The following is a 26408-nucleotide window of genomic DNA, read 5'->3' as shown; positions in this document are numbered from 1 at the left end:
AACCACTAACCTACAGGTTGGTTTCTCAGATTTTGAAAGTCCTATTTGAAATTTATAAAATGGTTCATTCTTAAAATAGTTTTATAAAAAAAGTAGGATAATGTATTGATGTTAGAAAATAATAACTTAAATTAAAATAAATTTTAGGACTCATTGATCGTAAGTTTACAAATATCATTAAATAATAATTAAAAAGAGCAGCAAACATAACCTTCACTAAATAATAAAAAACAATTCAATCTTGAACAACCAAACAAGAAAAAAAAAACCTTCAAGAGTAACTTTAAAGTTTCACTTTTTTTAGTACAACGATATATACTTCAAGAGTAACTTTAAAGTTTCAATTTTTTAGTACAACGATATATTTATACTAAGGGGAAGAGAAGTTTGGTTAACTCACATAATAGACGACCTAATTTGGTATTAAATTCGTCATCTACAATATTCAAACCTAAGATCTCTCACTTACAAGTAAAGAAGAATATCACCAGACCATAGTACAATTAAATATATAGTATTATTTTATAATAAAATTGAAAGAAAAAAAAAGGTTATTTTTTAGGATGTTATTGACACTCTAAATATCTTATTTTGCACTCTAAATTTTTATATTTAGAAATTTAAAAAATTTACACTTGTAAGGAGTGCACAATGAGATTTTAAATGACAAATTTTCGGAGGCCCCTTCAAACTTGGGATCTTGTGTGATTACACCTTTCACCCCCTCCAAAGCCGTCTTGCTAACCTTACATAAGCAACATCTCCGTCTATGGTGAAGGAAAGGTTGGACTCGTCAGAGTTTACAACCCATTGATGACGAAGACAAATTCCACGGCGAGTTTTTTCAGTGCCCCTACAGAAGAGTACTCTCATTTGTTTCAACGGAAATTTTCAAGGCCTCACCGGAGGTCTTTTATTTAGTTATTTCATTATCTTGATTGGTGTAATTTGAGGATAAGAACTTAGACAAGTTTATGTTCCTTTCAATTGCTTTGAATAGAAGTCAATATTACACCATCCGCAACTTCCACTATTTAGGCCACGCTAAAAAATAAGGTTAACAGATGATAAAGGTGCTTAGCCGAGAGCATTACTAAGAGCATCTCTAATCACGCACGCTCTATTTTTCAGCTAATTTGAGTTATAAAAAAAATAAAAATAAAATAAAATAAAACTGTTTTAAGAGCTTCCTAAAAAATTTCTACTCCAATCATACTTTCTAGTTTGTGGAGTAATAAGTGTCTTAATTCATTTTTAATTTAAAGTTGATACTTTTAAAACGTTTTGTCTGCAAATAAAATAATAAAAGTAAATATTTAAATAGCATTAATCATCAGTAATTAATGGGAAGAACCTTAGAGCATCTCCATGGATTAAATTTAAATATCAAAATTAAATTTGATGGCTTCTCTAAAGGAGATATCAAATATAATATGTCAAAATTTTATTTGATGGCTGATGTGGTAAATTGAATACAAATGCTAAATTCTCTTATTTTCCAATGGGTATGTCAAATATTTATTTTATTATTTTATTGGGCTTGGAGCTACATTAACTATTAAAAAATAATCAAAATTAATTGTAGTTTTTATTCTATTGGTTGTTAATGGGACCCATGTATTAAAATTTTAATATATTTGACTCATTTTTTGTTTGCTGTAAAAAAAGGCAGCTAGAAAGTAAGGAGTCAAATGACTCACATGTCATATCATATAAGGCATATCCATTGGAGAACACCTAAATGTCTTTTAATCCTATTTGGTATATTTGACATTTTCTTTGGAGATGGTCTTACATGACAATTTGACATCTTTATTTATTCGGTAAATTACATAAAACTACCTCAACTATAGGTCGAACTACAATCTCATATCTCATGTTTTAAAAATGATGATGTCATACCTCATCTTCCAAATTTGTGACAATTTCATACCTCCGTCAATTTGTCTGTTAATTTTTCTATTAAACGCTGATGTGGTGTGAAGCGGAGCCCACTCCCTAGCCAAGTGGATAAAAATATTAATAAATTAAAGATAAATTTTTTTTAATTTTTTAAATTTTTTTTTTTTAAACATGTGGGACCCACCCCCTTCTCTCTCCTCTATCTCACATCCGATCTTTCTTATCTATCTCCTATCTCTCTCACATCCATTCTTCACCTTCACCGTCATCGCTGACAATTCCCATTGGTCCCCGCCCTTCTCATCCAACCTCTATCGAATCGACACCTAGGGCGGGCCCTACTTCATCGTCAATTCCTTTGGCAACATTGTCATCCATCCTCACAGGAGGATGACTCTGCATGAAGATCGTGAAGAAGGTTTCAAGGAGCTTTCGATCTAGTTGGGCCTTCGAGCTAAAGCCTTCGATCTGGTTGGGCTTCGAGCTAGAGCCTTCGATCTGCTCAAGAACCAGCTCGAGTCGGTCCAAGGTGCCTTCGATCTGGCGATCTGGTCCCACGACTACGCCTCCTACTACCAGGGCGTGTACCCAGTGAAATGCAACCAGGACCGATTCGTCGTGAAGGACATTGTCAAGTTTGGATAGCCGTTCCGTTAGGACTGGAAGTCGGGTCGAAGCTGGAGCTCGGATGTGAAAGATAGGAGAGTGGTGAATTTTTTTCTCTTTGCCGATTTGAATGCCTGGAGGATGTGTGTGAGAGTTAGAAGAGAGAGCTTGGGTTGTTGTGGTTGAAGAGGAGGGAGATGGGTTGTTGTGAGAGAGGGGAGGGAGATGGGTTGTTGTGGTTATGGAAGGAAAGAGGCAGCGGTGCGGTTAAAGAAGAGGTTGGAGGGAGAAAACCCAAAGAGAGAGAGAGAGAGAAAAAAAAAGGAGAAAGGGTGGGTCCCACATGTTTTAAATAAAAATATTAAAATAATTTATCTTTAATTTATTAATATTTTTATCCACTTGATTAGAGAGTAGGTCCCGCCTCAAACCACGTCAGCATTTAACAGAAAAATTAACAGACAAACTGACAAATGTATGACATTGTCACAAATTCGGAAAATGAGGTATGACATTGTCATTTTTAAAATATGAGGTATGAGATTGTAATTCGACCCATAGTTGATGTAGTTTTATGTAATTTACCCTTCTTTATTTTAATTTCCAACCGATATGTTTCTTTGTTATTATTTTAGTCTTGATGTACTAAAAATTGGGTGAAAGGAAGTTAAATTCACTCTAATAATAGAAATGTTATGTGAGCCCTAGTATAAAACCAAGAAAATAGAAGAAATCGATGCCTTCTCTCATCGCTGCCAATTTTGACAACATGCATCAAAAGGTCAATCCATGTAGGATTAAACAGCTTCGGTTGGAGCTCTTTCATACACTTATTTTTTTCTTCTAATTTGTTACTGCCACCTGGAATTAGACATCTCCTTTGGAGATGCTCTTAGGAACTTCTTTCTCCCTCCCTATATTTAGAAACTTCTAGAAGAGCAAGGGAGTAGACTTAGCCTCATAATGAGCTAGTAATAATATGGTTCAAACTTGCCTTTGACGAGAATTGAGTCCAAGACTTCTCACGTATAGGTGTAGATGAATACCACTAGACTGTAGTACTAAATGACAGATTTCTTTTATATCAAAGTTCAAAATTTTTTATTAAAAATCCAAGCTCTTCATAGAATAGTTCTTGGAAGTGCTTCTTAAAAACGCAAATAACATTTGTTTCACATGCTATGTGCTTCTTCAGAGAGCACTCCTATGATCCAAAAATACTTTCAAATTTTTTTGTCAAATATAGTCCGAAACGTTTTCTGTTATCAAAAATCATTTTAACCCTTTTAAAAGCAGTACAAACATACCCTAAAAAAACTTTTGAAGTCGTCAACTTTTTTTTGTCATTAAAAAATAGTCACAACACTAATAAGAGAACAAACACTAATAAGGGGTTCCAGACGCTCATATTTATAAACATAGTTTATCAAATAGGTAATTGTTTTACCTTACAACTGATTGCTCTTTCATCACATCATAGAAAAAGAATTTTTTTAAAAGGCACAATAATATCTAAGTGGCCTTAAGTCCCATCCAATTGGCGAATAGCATCCACAGTGTATGTAGCCTAATCACCATGGCTAATACAAGGTTGGGCAGACCCTGTAGATCTTCAAGTGTGAGTTTTATCTAAAACAAAAAACAAAAAATAAAAAAAAGGTGTATACGCAATGTAAAGCCCATTTAGAGATATAACTGGCTGATGTCCAAATGATTTTAGTGGCCTATGGAAGTTAGGTTTGGAGTAGGCCTAAATTCAATTTCTAATTGATATAGGTTGGTTAATACATAAGTTTTTAATACTTTTCCAAATTTACCTTCAATCATGAGTCATGACCATACTTCAAAGTCTATTCAACTAATTGTCGAAATATGAGAAATGCTAAGTGGACTTTCTTGAAAGTGTGATTTTCTATACACTATTTGTTCCTCGTACTTTTAGTGCAATGTTTTATAATGTTGACATGAAAATTAATGTTAAATTAAGAGATGACAGAGAACTGATGGAGTAAAAAGTTCTACTTTTAAGAAAATCTTCTTAGCATTCCCCGAGGGGAATATATAGTTGGCCGCACCAAAAAACTGACTGGGGTGGTGAGACTTTTCGATATTTGCAAGCGAGTTAAGAAGGTTGAAAGTTTGGATTACCCATTTCTTCAAACCAATAAATAGAACACTTATAATCTAACAAGAAAACATTATTTGCAAGGTCTCACGCATGTTAGATGAACAGGTTCAAAGCCGGATGTTAGATGAACAGGTTCAAAGCCGGATGCCCCCATAAACAAGGAAAGAGTGTCTTCAGGGATGAAAAGAAAAGAAAGAAACAATCAAACTGAATTAATAATCGAGGTGTTTTGACATAAATGTCTTGTTTTTGAATGTCATAAAAATAAACATCTCTTCCATTTGAAAATTTAATTAACATTTTCCCTACAATTGCGGTGATCAATTTCATTTCATTTTATTTTAGGGAATTGCTACCACCTAGACCGTTATTAAAATGAACTTATAATAGAATAAGTGAACTACTAGACCGTAGTATTAAGACTACCACTACTACCATTATACTGTAGTATTAAGTGGCTGGATTTACTTAAATTAATTATTACTTTTATTGGAAAATTCATTAAAAGAATAAGAATTCAAGGGATTGGGGAGATTAAATTTCCTAGATTGTCGGCAATTCATGTGATTTTAAAAAATAAATTAAAAAAAATATGCTCACGTGGGAATTGGTCAAAGCCCGTTAATTTTTTTTTTAATAAATGATATTATCTACACTAAAGCGCGTTAATTAAATCTTGAAAAAAAAAAACTAATATTTGATCTAAAAAGTATCGAAAAAAATGTAGGAGATTCTAATTTCTTCAATTGTGATTTCTACATAAATCTAAAAGACTACAACCAATCGAATTTTTTTGACAAAAAAAACAATAGAATATTCGACAGCCTGAAAACAACCCACAAACCCCTCTAATAATTGCTAGAAAAGAAAAGGAAAATTTAGATCATCCATACATACACTTTGAGGGTTTACGTGGCCTTCAAGCTGTAACATATACAAAGTATAACAAACACGACATTGGATAATTAGGTCATTTCATAGTCTATTTGGAGGAGCAGTTTTGTTACAACAGTGGATGTTTTGAACTAGTTCAGAAGTTTCTTCTGTTTTGGCGGTTTGAATTGTGGAGTTTATTCGAAACGCTTCTGATCAGCGCATTCTCCCCTTAGAATCCATCGCTGGAGCCAGTTTTGTTTTCTGGGAAAGTTTCCGGTGGCTTAGGTGCCAATTGTCGTTAATGCATGTCGGTTCTCTGAGTTTTTGGGAGGTTTTAGAAGATGGGATTTGTGAGCAGTTTATTGGGAATTCTTGGTTTTGGAATTGGAATTCCTCTTGGACTCTTGGTGGGGTTTTTCCTTTTTGTTTATTCAAATCCCAAAGAAGTTGAGGTAAATCCATTTCCTTATTGTTCTTTGTTTGATCATTCATTTATTGATGATTGCAAAGATTTATGCTTGATAAATTATTTACGTCTCTTGGATAATTTACTTTCTTTTCAAATTGATTTTTAGCTGGTTTCCAGCCAGATTTTGATTTTTCCAGATTGGCAATGCAAATTGTATATTCTTGATCATGCTTCTATTTTCCATGGGAAAATTCAAATGGAAAGCAAAGATGTTTAATCGTTTCTTTTTATACAAGCAATATCAGGGGAGGTGCAATGAAACCTAGGAACTCGAATTCCGGGTGAATGCTCATAACCAACAGTGATACAAGCCTCATTTAGATGTCTAATTTTTTTTTTTCTTTATCTCACCAGCTTAATCTTAATTTAGAATGTTGTGAAGCTCTCATCCTGGGTTTATTTTCACTCGGTTTTTCAATTTATATTATCATCTGATGTGAGAATGTAATGGAATTAATGATTCATTTGAAAGTTGAGACAAGCTGCTAAACTCATGTCAAAGACTATGCAAAAGATGGGAGGATAGTTTCGTAATGTGGATGCTTACACTCGGATTCTTATGTTTGTTTAGGGGAATTATAATAACTTTAAACTTTTTTTCATTCTAAATATGAGTGATTGTTTCACTAGCAATTATTAAATTCTTAAACATCGCTTTCTCAGTAAACTACTTCAAAGAATCCAATTAAATTAAATTCCGATGTGTAATAGTAAATTAAAGTATGACTAAGATTATAAACTGAAGAAAGTTAAATTATGCCAACCATGTCTGCATTTGCTTATAGTAACTTGACATACTATGCAGGATCCAGTTTGCAGGCCACTTCATGATTTAGATGAATTGGCCTTGCAAGATCTTCTTCCTGAAATTCCACTGTGGGTGAAGAACCCTAATTATCATAGAGTTAGTATCCCCTTCGAATCTCCTCCGTATCAAAATTCTAGTATCGTTTCTGTTGCTTCTCCTAAGCTATATCTTTATTCATTATGTATTGGTTATGTTCACAACTTTGCAGGTAGACTGGTTGAATAAATTTATTGCAGATTTATGGCCTTACCTTGAGAAGGTGATATTCTAGTCTTTGGTCATTTTGAATCCCTTTCGATTGTTGTTAATAATGTTTTAATTTTGATATATGATTTTAACATTATTGATAGGAAATTGCGGGAACAATAAGAAGCGTGGCTCAACCTATATTTGATGAGTACATTGGAAAGTTTCAGATTGAATCAATTGAGTTTGAGAGAATAGATATGGGAACTCTTCCTCCTATTCTTAACGGTGAGTTTGGTCACAGCCATTTCTAATTCGGTTTACTGCATATTGGTGTGCACAAATAGTTTTCAGTTTTATAGATCAGCACTTTCTGTTCTCTTCTGAAGTCCTGCATATATTTTCAGTCTTGAAGAACCTCCATTGAACAATAACTTCAAATCCAGAAATAGTTATGCATACTCGCAGTAAAAATCATCGTAATTTTTTAAAGGAGGGATGAATATTCAATCAGTCTATGTTAGACCTGCTGATTACTTAAGTCTCAGTATTTGGCTACATAACTTAATGCTTCCAACAAGAAAGAATGAAAGACACGATATATAATATTGAAGAAAGTTTGACCAAAGCTTATGACCAAGAAAACATATTGATGCATAAATGTATACATCACGAGGAAAAGTACAGTTCTAGTTGCAAACAAACATCATATGCTTGTCCATCTGGTGTTATAATTTATTTTTATTTATAACGTTTCAGGTTTAGAGGTCTTTGAGACGAACGAGAAGGAATTAGTCATGGAACCATCAATAAAATGGGCTGGAAACCCCAACATAATTTTGGTGTTAAAAGTTCTGTCTTTACGAATTACAATGCAGGTAAGAAGAGCCCAAGGAAACATTTTTTGACAGAGGAACAAGACTTTTGTAATTCGTTTTCTCAATGTGGATGAATTTGTTCAGAAACTTGACCAAAATTCATTTCAGTTAGTAGATTTACAAGTATATTTAGCGCCAAGGATAGCTTTCAAACCGCTTGTGCCTTCCTTTCCATGTTTTGCAAACATTGTGGTGTCTTTGATGGAGAAGGTGAGCAGAAGACACCAGTTAACGCATATTTCTTTTCGTGCCTTAAAAAGGTTGGATAAATAAGATCTGTTTTGTATGCTAAGTTTCTCTTAACTATCTGCAGCCTCATATAGATTTTGGAATGAATATATTGGGAGCCGATATCATGTCTATACCCGGCCTCTATCGTTTTGTTCAGGTGCTGCACTGGTAATACTTTCGTGTTGAAGTTGGGATTTTATCTAATTGTCTGACATTTAAATGTTTGGTTGGATTTGAATCAACTATGACATAATTTCCTGCAGGAGACTATTAAAAAGCAAGTTGCAAGCCTCTACCTCTGGCCTCGGACGCTTGAAATACCTATCCTTGACGTTTCAACGTAAGTTAATTTGAGATGATACAGCTTTCTGCTTTAGTCACTTTGTCTGCATTTTATGATTTTTTTTCATTTATACAGAGCGGCTGTAAAGAAGCCGGTGGGAATACTACGCGTGAATGTTGTTCATGCGGTTAAACTCTTGAAGAAGGATATCTTAGGATCATCCGATCCTTATGTCAAGCTCAGCCTGACTGGAGATGGGCTACCAGCAAAGAAAACAACTGTCAAGAAGAAAAACCTGAACCCTGAGTGGAACGAGAAGTTCAAGCTTCTTGTGAAGGATCCTAAGACCCAACTTCTTCGGTTACAAGTCTTTGACTGGGACAAGGTTTCCTCTCCTACCTACTTACACTTTTTTCAAAATATAGGATCACTGGAAGCAAAAAAATCTCGTAGTTATATTTTAGAAGTATGGTTGTCTCTCTGATCATTCAAATTTGCTCTTCCTGCAGGTTGGTGGGCATGATAGGATAGGAATGCAGGTAGTTCCTCTCAAACAACTTACACCCCATGAGACGAAAGAATTTAAACTTGATTTGCTCAAGGACACGAATATTAGCAATAGTCCAAACAAGAAGCAAAGAGGGCAGCTTGTGGTGGAGCTAACTTTTGTGCCTTTCAAAGAAGACAAAAGCAGATTTAGTGGACCCATTAATGCAGCACATAGGAGAAATGAAAGCGGAATTGATATGTCAATGTCATCACATGGGGGAAGCCTAGGCGGGGCAGGTTTACTATCGGTTATTATTCAAGGAGCCGAAAATGTGGAAGGGAAGTGCCACAACAATCCTTATGCCATCCTCCTATTTAGAGGAGAACAGAAGAAAACACATGTAAGTTTTGGTTTTAGTCTCTGGTTAGCAGCAATGTAACAATCTTTCTGGTAACAGTATGATACAATGTGGTTTCTTCAGATGCTTCGAAAAACTCGTGATCCACGTTGGAACGAGGAATTCCCATTCATGCTAGATGAGCCACCTTTGAATGAGAAACTTCATATTGAGGTTGTGAGCAAGAGGACCGGCATTAGTTTCCGAATGAAGGTGTGAAATAGTTCGACCATTATACTTTCGTTTACACAACTAGTACTAGTAAACAAGTAATCTCTGCTCATAGTTGACAACTTATGATTTTCTTTCGATTGTTATCATTAGGAATCGTTGGGACATGTAGAAATCAATCTAAGAGACGTTGTGCATAACGGCCGGATCAACCACAAATACCACTTAATCAATTCAAAAAATGGAGTGATACATGTTAAAATTAGCTGGAAGATGATTTGAGGAATGGAAAATTCAACGCTACAGTAATCTTGAGTGAAAGCGCAAGTCGAACTCTTCGATCATCTATGACTTGCTACTTTGCAGGATGGCCATTGGAAATTTCATGGGTGAGGTAAAAGTTCAAGTCCTGCACAATAATAGGGAGTCTAAACTTTTATGGTGATTTATCCTACGAACTCCTTATCTTTGAATGCAAAGCTCATAAATAGAGAGGGTAAGGTGGATTTGCTTGCTCATACTAAGCGGAGTGTATTCAATTGGGATTTTAACATAATTTAATTATTTTAATGAATTTAGGGGTATTCCATTAGGATTTTCAGTGATTCTCTAAAATTCAATGTGTATTCAATTAGAATTTTAAGATAGTTTATTAAAATCCTTAGAAATCTGGGTGTATTCAATTAGGATTTTAAAGAAGTTTGTAACATTCCAAGTGTATTCAATTAGAAATTGATTTTAAATAATTTGAGAAAGTTGAGGAATTAGAAGGAATTGGTGAGATTTCGTAGTGTATTTTAAGCATCCACAAATCTCACATCTTCCCATGAGATTTCGAGGGAATTGAATCAAAATTTAGGGGGTGTATTCAATTGTGAATTTGAGAGACTCTAATGGATTTATAAATTCATGGATTTTTATCGAGTTTAATTGATTTGTAGAGATTCCATATTAAATTTTGATTCAATTCCCTTGAAATCTCATGGGAAGAGGTGAGATTTGTGGATGCTTAAAATATACTACGAAATCTCTCCAATTCCTTCTAATTCCTCAATTTTTTCAAATTCTTTAAAATCAATTTCTAATTGAATAACTTAGAATGTTATAAACTTCTTTAAAATCCTAATTTAATACACCCGGATTTCTAAGGATTTTAATAAACTATCTTAAAATTCTAATTAAATACACCTTGAATTTTAGAGAATCACTGAAAATCCTAATTGAATACCTCTAGATTCATTAAAATAATTAAATTCTCTCAAAATCTCAATTGAATACACCCCGCTTAATATGGAATCTCTACAAATCAATTAAACTCCATAAAAATCATGAATTTATAAATCTATTAGAGTCTCTCAAATTCTCAATTGAATACAAAAATGTATACGAATTAAAAAAAAAAAAAAAAAAAATCCTGCTGTTTTAATAAATAATGCAACAATTTTCGTTCTTTTTTTTGGTACAAGAAAATATTTTTATTAATTGTTAATATACAAATATATATGTATTTCACCATTAAGTCTTATTTTTTGGCTGCCTAGGTTGCATCTGCAGATCCGAGTTGCAGCAAACAAGACATTGGAAAAGCCGGTGTGAACACATTTTCATATCTAGGATCTAGCAATTCTAATATTTATTTAATATAGAAAACTGTGTTAAGTGTGTTAATCATCTTTGACTCGGGTACTGATGAGAAATTTTTAATGTGCCGGAAATACAATCCAGTACGTTAAATGTAATGTAATACATTTAATATTGCGGATCGTGTTTCTAACACACTTAAAAATCTCTTTGGTACTTAATGCATTATAATTTATAATAAGAGAAGCTTATTCATCAAAGCCATTATTTAAGAAAAAAGGATGACGAAGAAGCTTAAAAAAAGGAGAAGAAAACCAGATGTTCGGTTTCCCCTGATATAATAGAATAGTACAGTCTTCCAAACTTTGACCCTTTTTTTCTTCCTACGTATTAATGTTCTTGATCATATTTAGTGTGCATTGGCAAACCAATCTCCAAGTGCCAAGTTAGCTTCGTGGTTATAGAAGTGATTTAAGAATGAGGATTTCGAGCACAGAATTTAACATATTTGGAGCATCATTCGACAATAACATATTTGAGTTGTAATATAACTGCTTGAATAAGTACTTACGTCAACGCTAATGTTTCAACTTGTAAAATACCCGTAATGTCACATCCCGGCCCGAGGCAAATCACTTTCCGGGTCCACTCCACCACCGTAGCACGATATTGTCCGCTTTGGGCTTACAATTCCCTCACGGTTTTGTTTTTGGGAACTCACGAGCAACTTCCCCGTGGGTCACCCATCATGGGATTGCTCTAGCCCCCTTCTCGCTTAACTTCGGAGTTCCTACGGAACCCGAAGCCAGTGAGCTCTCAAAAAGCCTCGTGCTAGGTAGGGATGAGAATATACATATAAGGATCACTACCCTGAGCGATGTGGGATGTCACACGTAACACCAATAAAAATTATATTAATTTTTTATAGAAATAATAAAACAAAAAATAATAGGAATATAAAATGTTCACGTGGCTTAATTATGATCACATAAATAGAAGGGCATGGGAAAAGTAGGAAAATAGGAGGACATACAATCCACCTCTGTATTTAAAACTAAAAGATTCCTTCAGTTTGTACTCACAGACATATTCTATTAATTTTTCTTAAAGTTTAATGTTTTGCCAACCCATCTAGCAACATTGTAAACAGAATATGTTAAAACGATTATGTAATATTCTTTTTTTGTTGGAAAATAATCAAAATGTATGTAATATTCCAAAACCCGTAATGTTCGAGCACTTGCAAAGAATCTCCAACCATTAAGCTTTGTGTTTTATTATTAAGTTTTTTAGTCAAAATGGTTATTGGTATAACTCCTCACGTTAATTCATGAGATTTAAAATCGATAGAGATAGTTGTTCACCATTAATCATTTTGGTCAATCGATGAAAATTTTCTGTTAAAAAGGGACCAAAATTTACAAAAATTCCCTCAACTTTTTAAAAATCATTTCGGCCCATTGTTTATTAAATTGAGGGTGTTTTTATCATTTTAGTCCCTATTTAACACAGATTTTTCATGAAAAAACAAAAATAATTGATAGTGGACAAACTCAAGGACCACTTCTGTTGATTTACAATCTCAGAACCCAAAGTAATAAGTTATACCACTCTCAGAAACCATTATTTAGCTGAAAACCAAATGGGAATCCTTGTCCTACCTTTTCTTTGTTGGTTTTTCTTGGTGTTGTATGTATTCACTTACATTAGCAATTTTTTTATTTCTTTAGCAATTTTTTTATTTCTCCAAAGATATATCAAGGTTTAGTTGTACTTAATCCATAGCATTTTAAGTAAAGCAAATGACCATATGGTCCCAAAACACTTGTATTTAATGGTTTTTATATACTAAATAAATACATACATATTATATCATTTTTATGACGATATATTTATCTATTTTCCTTTGAAGTATGAAAAATATCCTTTTAAGTTATCCAGGAAATAATATACACCTTCCTATTACACATAAAATTGGGTCACAAGCTTTCATCATCAGGAGGACAAGTTGTTTAGTTAGGTTGATAGAATACCAGATATTCTAATCATGCCTAATTAATAAGGATAGCTCATCCCACTTAAAAGTATCTCCCACATTAACCCCAATGAGTTGATCTAATGGAAACTGACTTCTAATCTGAGTTCAAATTCTCACTAATGCATTTCTTGGGATCATTAGATCTACTTGGCGGTGATTTACTTTAGCGTATCTTTGCTCTACGATATAAACAACTTTTTATCTAATTACCAACTTTGTGGTGCCCAAAAATGCATATGTGAGAGTTTGAATTCGAACTTAGGTTAGGAGTTCTAGACCTGCTTTGCACTTTACAAATAATGAATTGGCAAGGGTGGGCACAATGTCATTTTCCACATGAGTAATGCTATTCATACTATGTTTTTGTACCACATTTTAATACCACCTTAGGTGGCATTTGATGTGGGCAACCACATCATTAATCAGATTTTTAAATTTAGTTCATTATTTAATAAACTAATAATTAAGAAAAACTAGTTAATTAAATGATGATTGTGGTATACGATGAGTCTTTCTCCTTCATTTCGTTGGATTTTACACATTTTTCAAATCATATGACAGTCCATATTAGATGCCACCTAAGATGGTATAGAAAAGTGATATAAAAACATGGTATGAATAACATTAATCTTCCCACATTGAGAACGTAAAAACCAGTAATCATGTTAGTCAGGAGTTACATGTACACTTAGTGACTACTGAGAGGCGCTGGTGATCAGGCAAAGGAGAGATTTTTCAGGGTGATTGGCATACCAGCGTGTCATTATAGAAATGATGAGATTTGTGTTAAAAAATTAATAACTTAAAAATTAAAATTTTTCACCACTAACATAAAAACACGTGATGTACCAACCGTATTTCCGTCGTAATGAAAAATTTCATCAGGCAAAGGGCCGTTTCCTTCGAGGCAAAGAAAAGAAACAAAACAAATTCAAAGTTTCAAACTCTGAAGAAAGCCATAGTAATTGAAAGTGAAACAACACCGCGTGTGACTCTCTGTTTCTTTTGGCGCTCTTCTCACTCTCAGACACTGTATTTTTCACTTAAAAAACAACCTATCGCTTTTAAATCTTATTGGATATTAAAATGGAATAGAGTTCTTCTTTTGGTTATACAGCTTCCTGAAGTAGCTGAGGAAAAAGATGGGAGTTTTAAGCACTTTCTTGGGATTCATCGGCTTTGGCATTGGAAGTTTGGTGGGACTCTTGGTGGGTTTCTATCTTTTCATCTATTCAGAGCCTGAGGAAGTGAAGGTAAAATCTTTTACTATTTGAAGCTTTTGATTTCTGGGTTTTTTTGGTTGCTCATGGTGTTCGCTTAATTAATTGATCTTTTTATGTTTTGAGATTTTGGATCAAACAAATGGTTTAATTTTCTAGTCTTGCATGGATTTGATTGCATTCAGTATCACCTGCATCTCTTATGAATTTCTGAGTTTCAGAAGAAACTAGGAAATCTTCAATTCCAATTTTTATGTTATTTTTGAATTTTGAGCTTATGTCTTCAATTATTTGAGAGAGAGTTTATGCTGATTCAAAAGAAAACCAATTGGTAAGTTTACCCTTTTGTTCTTTCTTCTGCAACCAATAAGCCATCAAGTGAACTTTTCATCCTTCATGTAACCAAAATTAACTTCACCTCCCCTGCTTTCCCCTCTTGAATCTTTGATTGTGACTAAGAGGTTGGTGTATGACTTTTGAGTCGATGAAGAACACTGCTAAACAAAAGTACTGTGAAGTGTTAAGCGTGTATAGTGCTCAACATACTTAATGTTTCAGGATCCAATTATCAGGCCGCTGCACGAATTAGATTCTAGTACTTTGCAAGGTCTTCTACCTGAAATACCAATGTGGGTTAAATTTTCCGACTATGAACGAGTTAGTATCTCCTCTCAATCTTATTACATTGAGCCTTTGCCCTTTCTTTCTCTCACTCCTGCTAACACCTCACCTCAATGTTGATTATACGCATCACTGTGCAGGTTGACTGGTTAAACAAGTTTCTCGTTGAAATGTGGCCTTACCTTCACAAGGTGATAATCTGGTTAACAGTTGTATTTTTTTGCACTGCTTTTTGAGAGACTGGTTATTTATTGTGCAGGCAATTTGTTCTACAATAAGAAGCATGACAAAACCTATATTCGCTGAGTATATAGGGAAGTATCACATTGAGGATATTGAATTTGACAAGTTGAGTCTTGGAAATCTGCCACCCATAATTTATGGTTAGCCTACTCACGTTGATAGCTTAATCATAAATGCTTAATATTTTCTGAGTGCAAAAGGCATTTTGATTTTCTTATCTAGCACTTTTTAATGCTCTTTGTTAAATTTGAAATGCGATGACGATGAGTCTACAGAAGTTTAGGGCACCACTCCCATTGATTCATAAGTGACAGTTCTTCCTTGTTTTGTATGCATATTTCTGTTTATCTCACATCAGTCAACGCGGAACTAAAAGGATATTCGCATAACGTGTGCAAATCATGGTTAAAATTCAAAACAATATTTTGGTTTATGCATTAACCCTTCGAGATTTGTTATGATATATTTTGGTTAATTTTGAATCTTGCAGGTCTAAAAGTTTATGAGACTAATGAGAATGAATTAGTCATGGAACCGGCATTTAGATGGGCTGGCAACCCCAACATAGTTCTGGTGTTGAAGTTGTTGTCTCTAAGAATTACAGTTCAGGTAACAAATCAAAGCAAAATCCTTTAGGAGAAGAATATTTATATTTTATTCTTTATACAATGCTATGCTTGATGCATTGTTTTCAGAATACTGATTATTGGTATTCTCAGTTAGTGGATTTGCAAGTATTTGCAGCACCACGGGTAACTCTGAAACCTCTAGTGCCGACTTTTCCATGTTTTGCAAGCATTGTGGTGTCTTTATTGGAGAAGGTCTCAGAAGAGCTAACTTTTCTTTTATTTTTTTCACTTTTTATTTTGGATTGCATTTTTTTCTGACTGGTTTAGTTGGTTTGCATTGATACGATGATTTTTTTTCTTCAATTTATTTGCAGCCACATGTTGATTTTGGAATCAAGGTATTGGGAGGGGACATCATGGCCATACCAGGCCTTTATTGGTTTGTTCAGGTGCTTCACCAGTAATTCTTTTCTGGATAGGATTGTGATTATACATTAGATGAGTTTTGGATAGCTGTGTAGATGATTTATGCATGTGCAGATGTTGGTTTGATTTGATTTAACTAACCATTTACGTGTTTACAGGAGACCATCAAAAAACAAGTCGCAGGCCTCTATCTATGGCCTCAAACACTGGAAATACCTGTTCTTGACGCTTCAACGTGAGTAACTATGAGATGGTGCAGCTGGCCTTGGCACATCTAGCTCATTCTTTTCACCTAAAATTTTTTGATTGTATATTTTGTTTTACTTATATCTATTTCAAATATCTTTTTGTTTCACAAAAATGATTTTCCCTTTAAATATTTCAACAGAGTGGCCAAGAAGCCTGTAGGGATCCTTCATGTAAAGGTTATTCGAGCGCTGAAGCTTTTGAAGATGGACATCTTGGGAAGTTCCGATCCTTATGTCAAACTAACCCTCACTGAAGATAGGTTGCCAGCAAAGCAAACCAGTACCAAGATGAATAAGTTGAATCCTGAGTGGAATGAGAAGTTCAAGCTTCTTGTGAAGGACCCTCAAACTCAAGCTCTTGAGTTACAACTCTATGACTGGGACAAGGTTTTCCCCTCAGCTGTTTCTTTTGGCTCAAATACTAATTTATTAAATTTTAATATTAATCCGTTTGATTTTGTTATTTCTTGCAATTCTTCTGCAATAGTGTGTGAACCCTCATTAGCGTTGATCTCTGCTTAATGCTAACTGCTAAGGAATATGAAGTTTGTTAATGATGTTGCCATGTCCTTTGATAAAAGGGAATCAGAAGGGATGTCTTGTGTTTATCAGTATTGGTTCTCGAGCTCTTTGGTCTCAAATGTGTGTTTGAAAGCATATTCATGGAACAATAGTTTCCCAATATCATCATAGTTCATTATACTACTAGTTCTTGCTAAATTGGTCGTTAATAAGCTTCTACAAACTTCTACTGAATAAGACTAAAATCAATACCTTTTCTCCGTTGGTATTGGTCATTAGTGTGTCTCCATAATTTATTCTTAAATCTGCTCTGAGTCTGAGGTGAGGTTTAGACGAAAGATTCTGTTTGTTAGTTTCTGAATTTGTGAACAACGTTCAATTTCAGGTTTTGATCGTCTTTTGTGTTCACAGGTTGGCAGACATGACAAATTGGGAATGCAGTTAGTTCCTTTAAAAGTACTAACACCAGGTGTGACAAAAGAATTTGTGCTAGATTTGGTCAAGAACACAAATATTAATGATCCTCAAAACAAGAAGCATAGGGGGCAAATCGTGGTGGAGCTTGCTTTTGTTCCTTTCAAATCAGAAAGCAGTAAACTTAATGGATCTAGTAATGGTTTTGGGAAAAGCGAAAGTGGAAGGTCATCGGAGAGTGATGAGTCCCTTAGTGGAGCTGGTGTACTATCCGTTTTGATCCAGGGAGCTGAGGACGTAGAAGGGGAGCATCACAACAATCCTTATGCTTTGCTTTGCTTTAGAGGAGAAGAAAAGAAAACTAAGGTGAACCTCACTTTGATAACTATCAACTCCTTTTTATTGTCAACAACATTTTTTGAACATAGGCATGAACCACAAATTCAATGAAAAAATCTCGTAATCAGTCTCGTGGCTCCATTTACCTATTTATTTAACTTTAATCATGTTCTACACAATCCTTTGTGACAGTAAAATCTTGTAAGCATTCTCGTGGTTTTGTTCACATATTTTCTTAAGTTTTTTTTTTCTATTTCGTTGGCAGATTATTAAGAAATCTCGTAATCCACTTTGGAACGAAGATTTTCAATTTATGCTCGATGAGCCTCCTTTGAATGACAAGATTCTTATCGAGGTCAAGAGCAAAAGCAGAGCCCTAATCCGAGCCAAGGTATGAAAAACACCATGGTTCCCTTATTTTTTTCCATGCCCTACTCTTCTCCACATGCTTTACAGTGCTCAGATTCTGTATCATCTGATCATGTGTAGGAATCACTGGGATACGTGGAAATTAATCTTGTCGATGTGGTACACAATGGCCGTATCAACCATAAGTACCATTTGATTGATTCCCAAAATGGAAGGATACATGTAGAGCTAAGTTGGACAAAGGCTTGAAGACATGGGATTAGAAAACAATGAGTTGCAAGTGATCTCAAGTCTCAACTGTCATTTCCAACTGTTCCGACCGATGATTTACGCGTTTGAATGGGAGGAAGAGAAGAGGAGAGGGAGAGAGATTCTTGGATCTCATACATTGTTTTGATTTTTCAATTTTTAGAGTAGTCATTCATAGGGATAGGGCAAATTGGTTTAACATTTCTTTTTACATCCCAACAATTTTGAAGTAGATTATGGTGAATTAGTATCTTATCAACCAATCTTGTACAGTTGACAATTATGAAGCAACCTTAAAGCTAAAGGGTAGTGCTATTCACGTATTTTTTTTTACGTCCCAAATACTCTTGTTAATTTTTGTCACTGATCATTTTCAATTCATTGGATCTGACAATCGGAAATTGAGAGCGGTGTGCGAGAAGTAAAAATAGGCGTAGATAACACCAACCAAGCTAAGGCAAAGTTTTCATCAGTAAAGTGCAAAGCAATCCCCTACTGATTTGGAATTGGATGATTTTGTTGATTTTACTTTGGGTTAGAGCTGGGCTGCGTACTCTTTTTCAAATCAAAATCCAATTTCAATTGTGCCAGCTAGAACAGGCCAGTTGGTAAGGGATTGAGCTTGGGTTAGACACCTCTGCAAGCTTTAGACCAGATCAAGCCCAAGTCACATTTTCTTTTATTAAAAAGTGGGGATGAACCTGGAATGGGGGAAGCCTGCCCAACTCGATGCCAAGGCCCACCCCCCACTCCCCAAAGTTTTATGGTGTAAAATTTTAAACAATATTTAAAATTGATTTTTCTTTTGTTTAGCCCACGTCGTGCCTTCAAATTAGAGTTGTGGGATCCACACGTGTGCTACATCAGCACATAACATAAATTTTGTTGAATTTGGACAGAGGGGTGTGAGATAAATGTGGATGACAACATCAATATATTTTCAAAGTGAGAAACCAAACTAATGAGTTTTGAAAATGTTAGACTCATGTGATAAAAATACCACTTCTACTGAATATACGATATGACAAGAACATGTTAACAAATCAAAGGACAAAGAAGATGAAGAAAAATTGATTACAAAGTTTGATTCTTAAAATTTGTTTAAACTCATATTACCTCTCTCTGTACGCCCAACTTACCCTCTATATATATCGTTTCCAAAATGTAACAATACGTCTGCGCCTCAAATTGTGGTGGAAGGCAGTAGGAAAACCGTAGAAGGGGAATTAGGATCAGTTGAAGTAGAAACAGGTAAATTTAAACGGCATTAATAGGGTTATAGGATTTGGGTAAATATTTAAAATATTCATTAAAAATATTCAACGGGATTCCTAGCTGCAGATCATAATTAAAGATTTGTACCCGATCCCATAGTCCCTGGTATGGTATTAGGGTTACCATGGGAATGGTCATCGAAGTCGACTTGATTGTTCCATTCCCAACTCAAATGCCACACTTGGGATGGGAACAATCCGGGCCATCGCGTCAAAAGATCGGAGGAACACAAGGCAACTGATTTGAAGCCATGAACTGGAATGTGGTGGCTGTCTTGTTGTCAAAGTTAGGCAAAGATTTTCAAACACGATTGGCATTTTTCAGTTTGAACTCATATATATAGGAGAGCTCTCAAACTTCAAATCACCATCTATTCGTGAAAAAAAGGGTCTGTTTTTCTGTTTGAAAGCGAATTAGGGTTTGGTTATTATAGGAGGAGTGGACGGAATAAGGGTTTTAGCCATAGTAAAATGTAGGAGAAAAAGTTGTGTGATTGTGAGTGTTTGATTATTGGGTGTGGATTTATAAATAAATTTTGAATTTAGTTTTAATTGCATCTTGTCCTTAACGATAACTATAAAAACAATGACTTGATTCTTTTACATCCTCTCAAACTTGATTCTTCTACTAAGTTACAAGATGCAATAGTAAACTCTAGTAAATAATAGGAAATCAAACCATAATACTTATCCTACTAAAAAAGCTCTTCAGATGTAAAGTACTAAAAATACCCCCAACATAAAAATGAAAATAAAAAACCAAATTACTAAGCTCTAACTTTTCCGACAAAACTTTCCCTACAATTGAGGAAGGTATTCTAAAGCTATGCATCCGTTATCATATAAGAAAGTTAAAAGATATAATAATACATTATAGGTTTGGATTACTGATCCCATTGAGAATTCACTAAGTAAAGCTCAAGTTGAGCATGTAAGGTTGCATGTCTTGTGGCAAACCTTGTACAGGTTGGTGCCTTTTTTTTCTGAGCTAAACAAAATATTGTTTATGTAATTTCATAATTGATACGAAACAAGCCACCTTTTGGTGATGAAATCAAACTATTGATTTGCTAATTCTTTAACCGCTTCTTTCCCATTTGTATAGCACAAGTGAAATAATGTTTTCGCTGAAGAGGTTGATCGAACAAGTAATTGCAGCTGCAGCACGTCAAGAGAGGCAACGCCTCCATTTTCTCGTTAGCCTTATTTAGGGTTTTGTTCATAGTTTTAATTTCAGTACGTTGAAAGGCCTAAGGTGTTGCAGCACCTCTTCCCCTTGAATCAACAAGATTATTATTTTATAACCTCTATATTTCTTTTGGGATGTCGATTATCGAGTGTATAATAAAACAAGAAATTTCTTGCAATTGAAACGTATGGCAAGATCAAAATTTCAAGTCAATCACACCGCAGACATAACATTACAAATACAAATAAATTATATCCTATTTATATGTATATGATACATGCACATAAGCACGGCAACATACATGAATATGCTTCAAAAAAATAAAAGCAAACAGTGAAAAAGTTAGAAAGCGACTTGCACGAACTCAAATTAAGCATGATCATATAAACATAAGGACCCCAGTGGATGCATGGATTAGGTTTGACTTGCTGATGATCAAATGCATGTGACGTCATAATTAAGGAAAGCTGCTTGACAACTTGTTCCCCTGTAGTCGATATGCATGGTTAAGACTCCATCTAAATTATCTTAATTAAAGAGAGTATAGAATTAAAATAACACCCGAATCAAAATTATCTTAATTTTGGGGTGATGGCTTCCCTCGGGGATGAGACAGTGGCGCCGGTGGTTTGAGTTCTGCAGGGATTTTGGTTGTTGTTTGTTTTGCAACGTACGTATCAGGAAGTACTGCTTGTGGAACCTCGATATCCACGGGTTTATTAGCTAAATGGCAATTGGCACATACAATACGGCCAGTCGCTTGTCGTGGATTTTCATAACCCTGCTGTGCAAAAATGGGACATGCATTTGAAAGGGATGCCTGGGTTAGTATGTATATCATGATCAATACGGAAATTGATCAAGTAATCTCTTTCTTTATCCAAGAAGAGGTATTTTTAGTTTGCCTGGTCCAATCATTGATCCCGAAAATTTCTACAATAAAATTAGGTAGGTCGCTAGTATAGTTCCCTGTCTATAATTTTGCTATTTACTTAAATATTAAATATAAATAATTTTACTTATAAGTCCGTGTGTAAGCTTCCCGTAGTATCTTGAGTTGTAGTTTTTCTTTGGCTTGAGTTTTTTTACTCTCGTCTCTCTCTTTGTTTATTTAGTGTTTTGTGTTTTTTTGAACTTATTCAATCGATCACAAATTGTAATTTCCTCTAATCTTTAATGAAGTTTACTTTCTGACAAAAAAAAAAAGAGAGAGTATAGAAGAAAAGCAAGCATGTGCAATAATTAATGTTCCAATCTACCAAGTAAAAAAAATTTCGACTTTGCATATTATGATTTTGTTACATAATCTCTGTCTCCCCACTAAAGTAAACGTAGCATATAATATAAATATTCTCTAAATTCTTTAATTGACATAATAAGTTCGGTGTGTATGCACTCTATGAAAAATGAGAATGAAGAACCATTATGCGTTTAGAAATTTGATCTTTCAATAGGTTTAATATGCCAAAATATTCGTGGATGACTGAGAACCATCGATCAAGTTGATCAAACGGTAAATTCAACTTAATCAATATTAATTTACACAATAAGAGAGATTATTAGTTATTTAAGCAATGGATGCATGATTATATGAGAATTTTCAAATGCAACACATCGAATGCCCTTAATCACTTTCACTACCCAAGTGGGGAGCACCATAAGAGGAGGGATTATTATTCCCCTTGGATATTAAAAAAGGTCAGCTTTCTCGTTGACTTGCCCCAGAAAGTCTGGCGAATTTTAGAGATATAGTAAAGGGAATCCTATACCCTCCCCACAAAGGGTTTTTATGAGGATTCTTTCTTTGTTATAATGCATCTCCACTCACTGCTATAGGAAGCCCTTCATTGCCCTCCCTCTCTCTCTCTCTCTCTCTCTCTCTCTCTCTCTCTCTCTCTCTGGTTCTCACTCAGTAGCTAGGGCAAGTTTGTAGTGTGAGGCATGCATGTGTGTCCTCAAAAGGAGGTGTGAAATGAAAAGGGGTCACTTTCCTGGTTCTTTGTTGATGTTCGTTTGTGGGGGAGAGGAATAACTTTTGCAATTCTAAAAAGCTACAGCATTTTAATTTTCTTTTAAAAGGTATATTATCTTGTGATATATAAAGTGGTGGGAATAGGGAACTCCACTCACCTCATTATATGATGGTTAACTCTTTTGATTATTTGGATTTAGTGTTTGGTGCTTGGATGCCTTAATTGGGTCCCTACTGTGTGCACTCTCAATTTCAGAAGCTGATCTATGAGGTGTCATGTCGTTAAGGTTCTTGTGATTGAGATAGAGCAAGATCTTGAGAGTGTAAATCTCATGTCGGAAAGTTAACAGACCTTGCATGTACTTATAAGGAGTTGAACTACTTTCTATATTTTCAATTTTTTTTTATGACAGTACCTCTGCTTTCTGAGGAAGAGAGAACAACTGGCCAAATGAAGATTCTTGATGCCTCAGCAGACCATTACCAAAAGCTTGAAATAATGGGGAGAATGGCAGATACAAATTCTCTGAGCACTCAGCTCTCCAACTCACATTTTCAAACTTCCAATAATCCCACTTCCCAATTTACTCTTAGAGAGATAGAGATGGAAGATTGTATTTGCATAGAGAGAACAAAGTTGTGTATGTGACTGTACTATACAACTATACTATTCCAAACATAATGTGAAGGGGAATATTTTGACCTAATTTCAGTTTTCAACCAAGGCCACATCCACTGGTAAACCTCATAAGGATTTAATGGTATATTTGAGGAATAAATAAATCCTCAAGAATCATACTTTCTTCCCCCCAAAATTATCCTACTACAACACCACCAACATAATTTCTCTTCACTTGTAAGTGAGAGGTCTTATATTCGATTCTCACAGTGAATTTGAATTACATTATTGCTAGTCTATTGAACTCAAAGTGAGACGGCGCCGTCTTATCCAACGCAACGATATGGTCCTCTATCATCTCTATCTGGTAGACTTGGAAAAGGGGCCCCAACTTTTTTCCAGAATTAGAGTTTGACCGCAGCTACCCCCTTTTTTTTCCACACCAATCCTTATTTTTTACTATATATTTTGGGGGTGTATAGCTCAGTTGGTAGAGCAAGGTTTCATCCACTTTCTCACCCTCTTAGTATAGATAATATCATTTGTTCAAAAAAAAAAAAAAAAAAAAAAAAACACCACCAACATATTGCATATGTAACGTAATAAATAAATAAATTATTTTCCTTTTTTAAAACAATTATGCTCAACCAAAAGGCGTCTTAAGAAAATTTTACAACAGTATTTGTTTTTCTAATATAAACGATAGGAAAATGGCTTTCACACTATTTTCCCCTTCAATTTGAAACGATTATATGAAGTGAAAGAGAATTAAACATAGGTATGCCAAAATAAACTTGTGAGCATGAATCATTTCCCCAAACGATATTACGAGAGAAGAATCAATCAATACAAGGCCCCACTGCATGAATAGATGTTAAACGAATGTATATCATTTTAACACAAAAGGAAAACACTAAGGGGACTCTTTTAAAATTGGGACTTCCCATGGAATATCTGTCATCTCATATTTTTTTGTACTATGTTTTATAAATGAGAATTGACATTAAATTGAGAGATGACAGAATCCATAAAGAGTCTCACTTTTGGGAGGGTCTCCTTAACATTTCCCTAAGACAAATTACTCAGTCAACTCAGTACGTTGTCTTCCAAGAAGAGTATTTTCCAAGCACGAGTTTTCTCGAAGAACACATTCATGATGGTTGCCCATTGCCTACTATATTCTCGTGGATTCATTAACTAATGGTGGTTATAGCTATAGACTAATATATTTCCAACTGCCAGTTTTTGACCATTGAATCGGGATGCCAATTCTAGAGGTTGATGATGTGCATGGTTCGTCGACCCGATAAAAAACAGAAACGAGAACACCAAGATTATTAAGGTTTAAAACGACATATATCATCGTCATCACTAGTATATATATTACAAGTCTTGGACCTTTAGGGTTTAGAGACTTTGAATACATCGTTTTATGTGGGAAATTTGTTTTGGAACTTTAGGGTTTAGTATTAATATTACAAGTTTTGGAACTTTGAATGCATCGTTTTAGGTGGGAAATTTGTTTAAACAATTTATTTACTGCTCTGGGAAAGTTAAACAAGCATAGTTTACTAATTTTTTATTTTGCATTTTTATTTTAAGAAATCGACAGTCCAAGATGATTGTCTAGACATACCTAAACCTACTTTGGATCAGGGTCCTCTCCTAATCTAAGGATGAGGATCCTCATGACCAAGGGATATAAGCCGTTGGATGAAAATTCAACAGTTATAATTATTATAACTTTAAAAGGATCCTCTGTTTGTAGCCGTTGAATTTTCATCCAACGGCCCACATCCATTGGTCATGAGGATCCTCATCCTTAAATTAGGAGAGGATCCTAGTCCACCTACTTTTTCCTGAAAAGTTTCTTTCTATTTCTTTCTTTTCGTCATCTTGTTATAATAAGAAGATAACATATAATTAAAAGATATGTTGAGCAAACACTTCAGGAACTCTCTGCCACTTCATAATTTAAATTAATTTTTATGTTAACATTATAAAATATTATACAAATAATATGAATTGACAAAGAGTCTATAAAGAGTCTCACTTATAAATGATTTCCATTAGCATTTCTCTTAAAAAATTATGGGGAGAAAGAAAAGAGAATGTAGTGGCAAATCGAGAAATTTTTGCTCCTGGAGGCAAGGTGATGTTCACACACCATTATTTTAACTGGTTGTTCTTGGCTACCTACCGTACCTAGTTCTCTTTGAGACTTTTTTTTTTTTTTTTTTTTTTTTTTTAATTTAATTTAATTTTTATTTTATTTTTCATATTTGGCCCCATGGTGCTTAAGGAAAACATGAAAGGAACATTAAATAATTTCATGTATAGCAAATGGTGGAGAGTTAGTGCAATTGTACACGCTTATGACACATTATATCATGCGTCTATTAACTTTTAAAGCAGTGAATATCATTCTTATACATAAAAAAGTAAGTAAACATTCTTTCTCTTTATGTAAAAATTGCGAGTATTTAAAGCCCATTTGGTTGTAGAAATAATCTACAGAAAAATTAAACAATTTCTTTTTAAGTGAGGAAAATGAAACGATTTGGGAATATAACAGATTTCATTTGGGGAATATTTCAGAAATTTGTATGTAATATTCTTCCAATTTATATGATGTCTTTCTTTTAGTTAAATTTCATTCATAATTTGCTATTAAAGTCAAAGAGAAAAAAGGAAAATAAAAAGGAAAAGTAATGGAAAATACAGAAAAGAGAAATCCAACTCATGTGATGATAAGATCTAAGTCGCAATGTCAACAGGGTTGACATGGGAACCCACAAAACGACTGCTGTGATGATGTGCACGTGTGGCAAACTTATCATGATCATCATCTCATGTGGGAGGAAAATAAAAAAAAAAAAAATTTCAAAAATTAAATTAAAAATTGAAATTGCATGATTAAAAAAATGGCACCATTTGACTCCATGGCCAACAATGATTCATCATGATGGTGCATAATAAGCTAGCATGGGGGCCATGGCCCCCAAACCCCATTATTCATGATACAAATTGATTCATACATTTTGTAATGGGGGTATTCTTTTTGTCATTAAATTATGATCCACCCAACAT

General features: G+C 34.4%; 2 protein-coding genes across 4 annotated transcripts; both read left to right on the top strand.

Moving 5' to 3' along the window:
• Positions 1-5668: 5668 nt before the first annotated feature.
• On the top strand, positions 5669-11127 carry LOC137721574 (synaptotagmin-3-like). Of its 3 annotated transcripts, XR_015963479.1 has the most exons (13): positions 5711-5964; positions 6787-6885; positions 6998-7048; positions 7140-7263; positions 7735-7853; positions 7962-8063; positions 8167-8241; positions 8348-8424; positions 8503-8752; positions 8877-9257; positions 9339-9467; positions 9579-9819; positions 10967-11127. XR_015963479.1 is itself a non-coding variant. In XM_068460667.2 (12 exons), exons 1-12 carry the CDS (start codon positions 5854-5856, stop codon positions 9705-9707), a joined length of 1647 nt encoding a protein of 548 aa, XP_068316768.2. In that variant the 5' UTR covers positions 5669-5853; the 3' UTR covers positions 9708-9949. The 3 variants fall into 3 exon arrangements, 1 of the variants encoding a protein (XP_068316768.2); XM_068460667.2 differs by lacking the exon at positions 10967-11127 and having other exon boundaries at positions 5669-5964; positions 9579-9949; XR_015963480.1 differs by lacking the exon at positions 5711-5964 and having other exon boundaries at positions 6691-6885.
• Positions 11128-13962: 2835 nt separating this feature from the next.
• LOC137720933 (synaptotagmin-3) lies at positions 13963-18606 on the top strand. Its single transcript, XM_068460052.2, has 13 exons — positions 13963-14076; positions 14162-14297; positions 14823-14921; positions 15026-15076; positions 15145-15268; positions 15619-15737; positions 15848-15949; positions 16072-16146; positions 16282-16358; positions 16512-16758; positions 17305-17673; positions 17912-18037; positions 18136-18606. Exons 2-13 carry the CDS (start codon positions 14187-14189, stop codon positions 18262-18264), a joined length of 1629 nt encoding a protein of 542 aa, XP_068316153.2. The 5' UTR covers positions 13963-14076; positions 14162-14186; the 3' UTR covers positions 18265-18606.
• The last annotated feature ends 7802 nt before the right edge of the window (positions 18607-26408 follow it).

The sequence above is a fragment of the Pyrus communis genome, chromosome 1 (genome assembly GCF_041283825.1).
Source record: "Pyrus communis isolate YQ-2024b chromosome 1, ASM4128382v1, whole genome shotgun sequence".
Classification (NCBI taxonomy): domain Eukaryota; kingdom Viridiplantae; phylum Streptophyta; class Magnoliopsida; order Rosales; family Rosaceae; genus Pyrus; species Pyrus communis.
The sequence above is the reverse complement of the archived record's forward strand: the minus strand, read 5'-3'. Positions and strand labels throughout refer to the sequence as shown.

Excerpts from the sequence above, each read along its gene's own strand:
- LOC137721574 (XM_068460667.2), top strand. The coding sequence starts at position 5,854 with ATGGGATTTGTGAGCAGTTTATTGGGAATTCTTGGTTTTGGAATTGGA. Across the intron at positions 5,965-6,786 it reads CAAATCCCAAAGAAGTTGAG|GATCCAGTTTGCAGGCCACT; the intron begins GTAAATCCATTT and ends CATACTATGCAG. Across the intron at positions 9,258-9,338 it reads GAGAACAGAAGAAAACACAT|ATGCTTCGAAAAACTCGTGA; the intron begins GTAAGTTTTGGT and ends TGGTTTCTTCAG.
- LOC137720933 (XM_068460052.2), top strand. The coding sequence starts at position 14,187 with ATGGGAGTTTTAAGCACTTTCTTGGGATTCATCGGCTTTGGCATTGGA. Across the intron at positions 14,298-14,822 it reads CAGAGCCTGAGGAAGTGAAG|GATCCAATTATCAGGCCGCT; the intron begins GTAAAATCTTTT and ends TTAATGTTTCAG. Across the intron at positions 15,950-16,071 it reads TGGTGTCTTTATTGGAGAAG|CCACATGTTGATTTTGGAAT; the intron begins GTCTCAGAAGAG and ends ATTTATTTGCAG.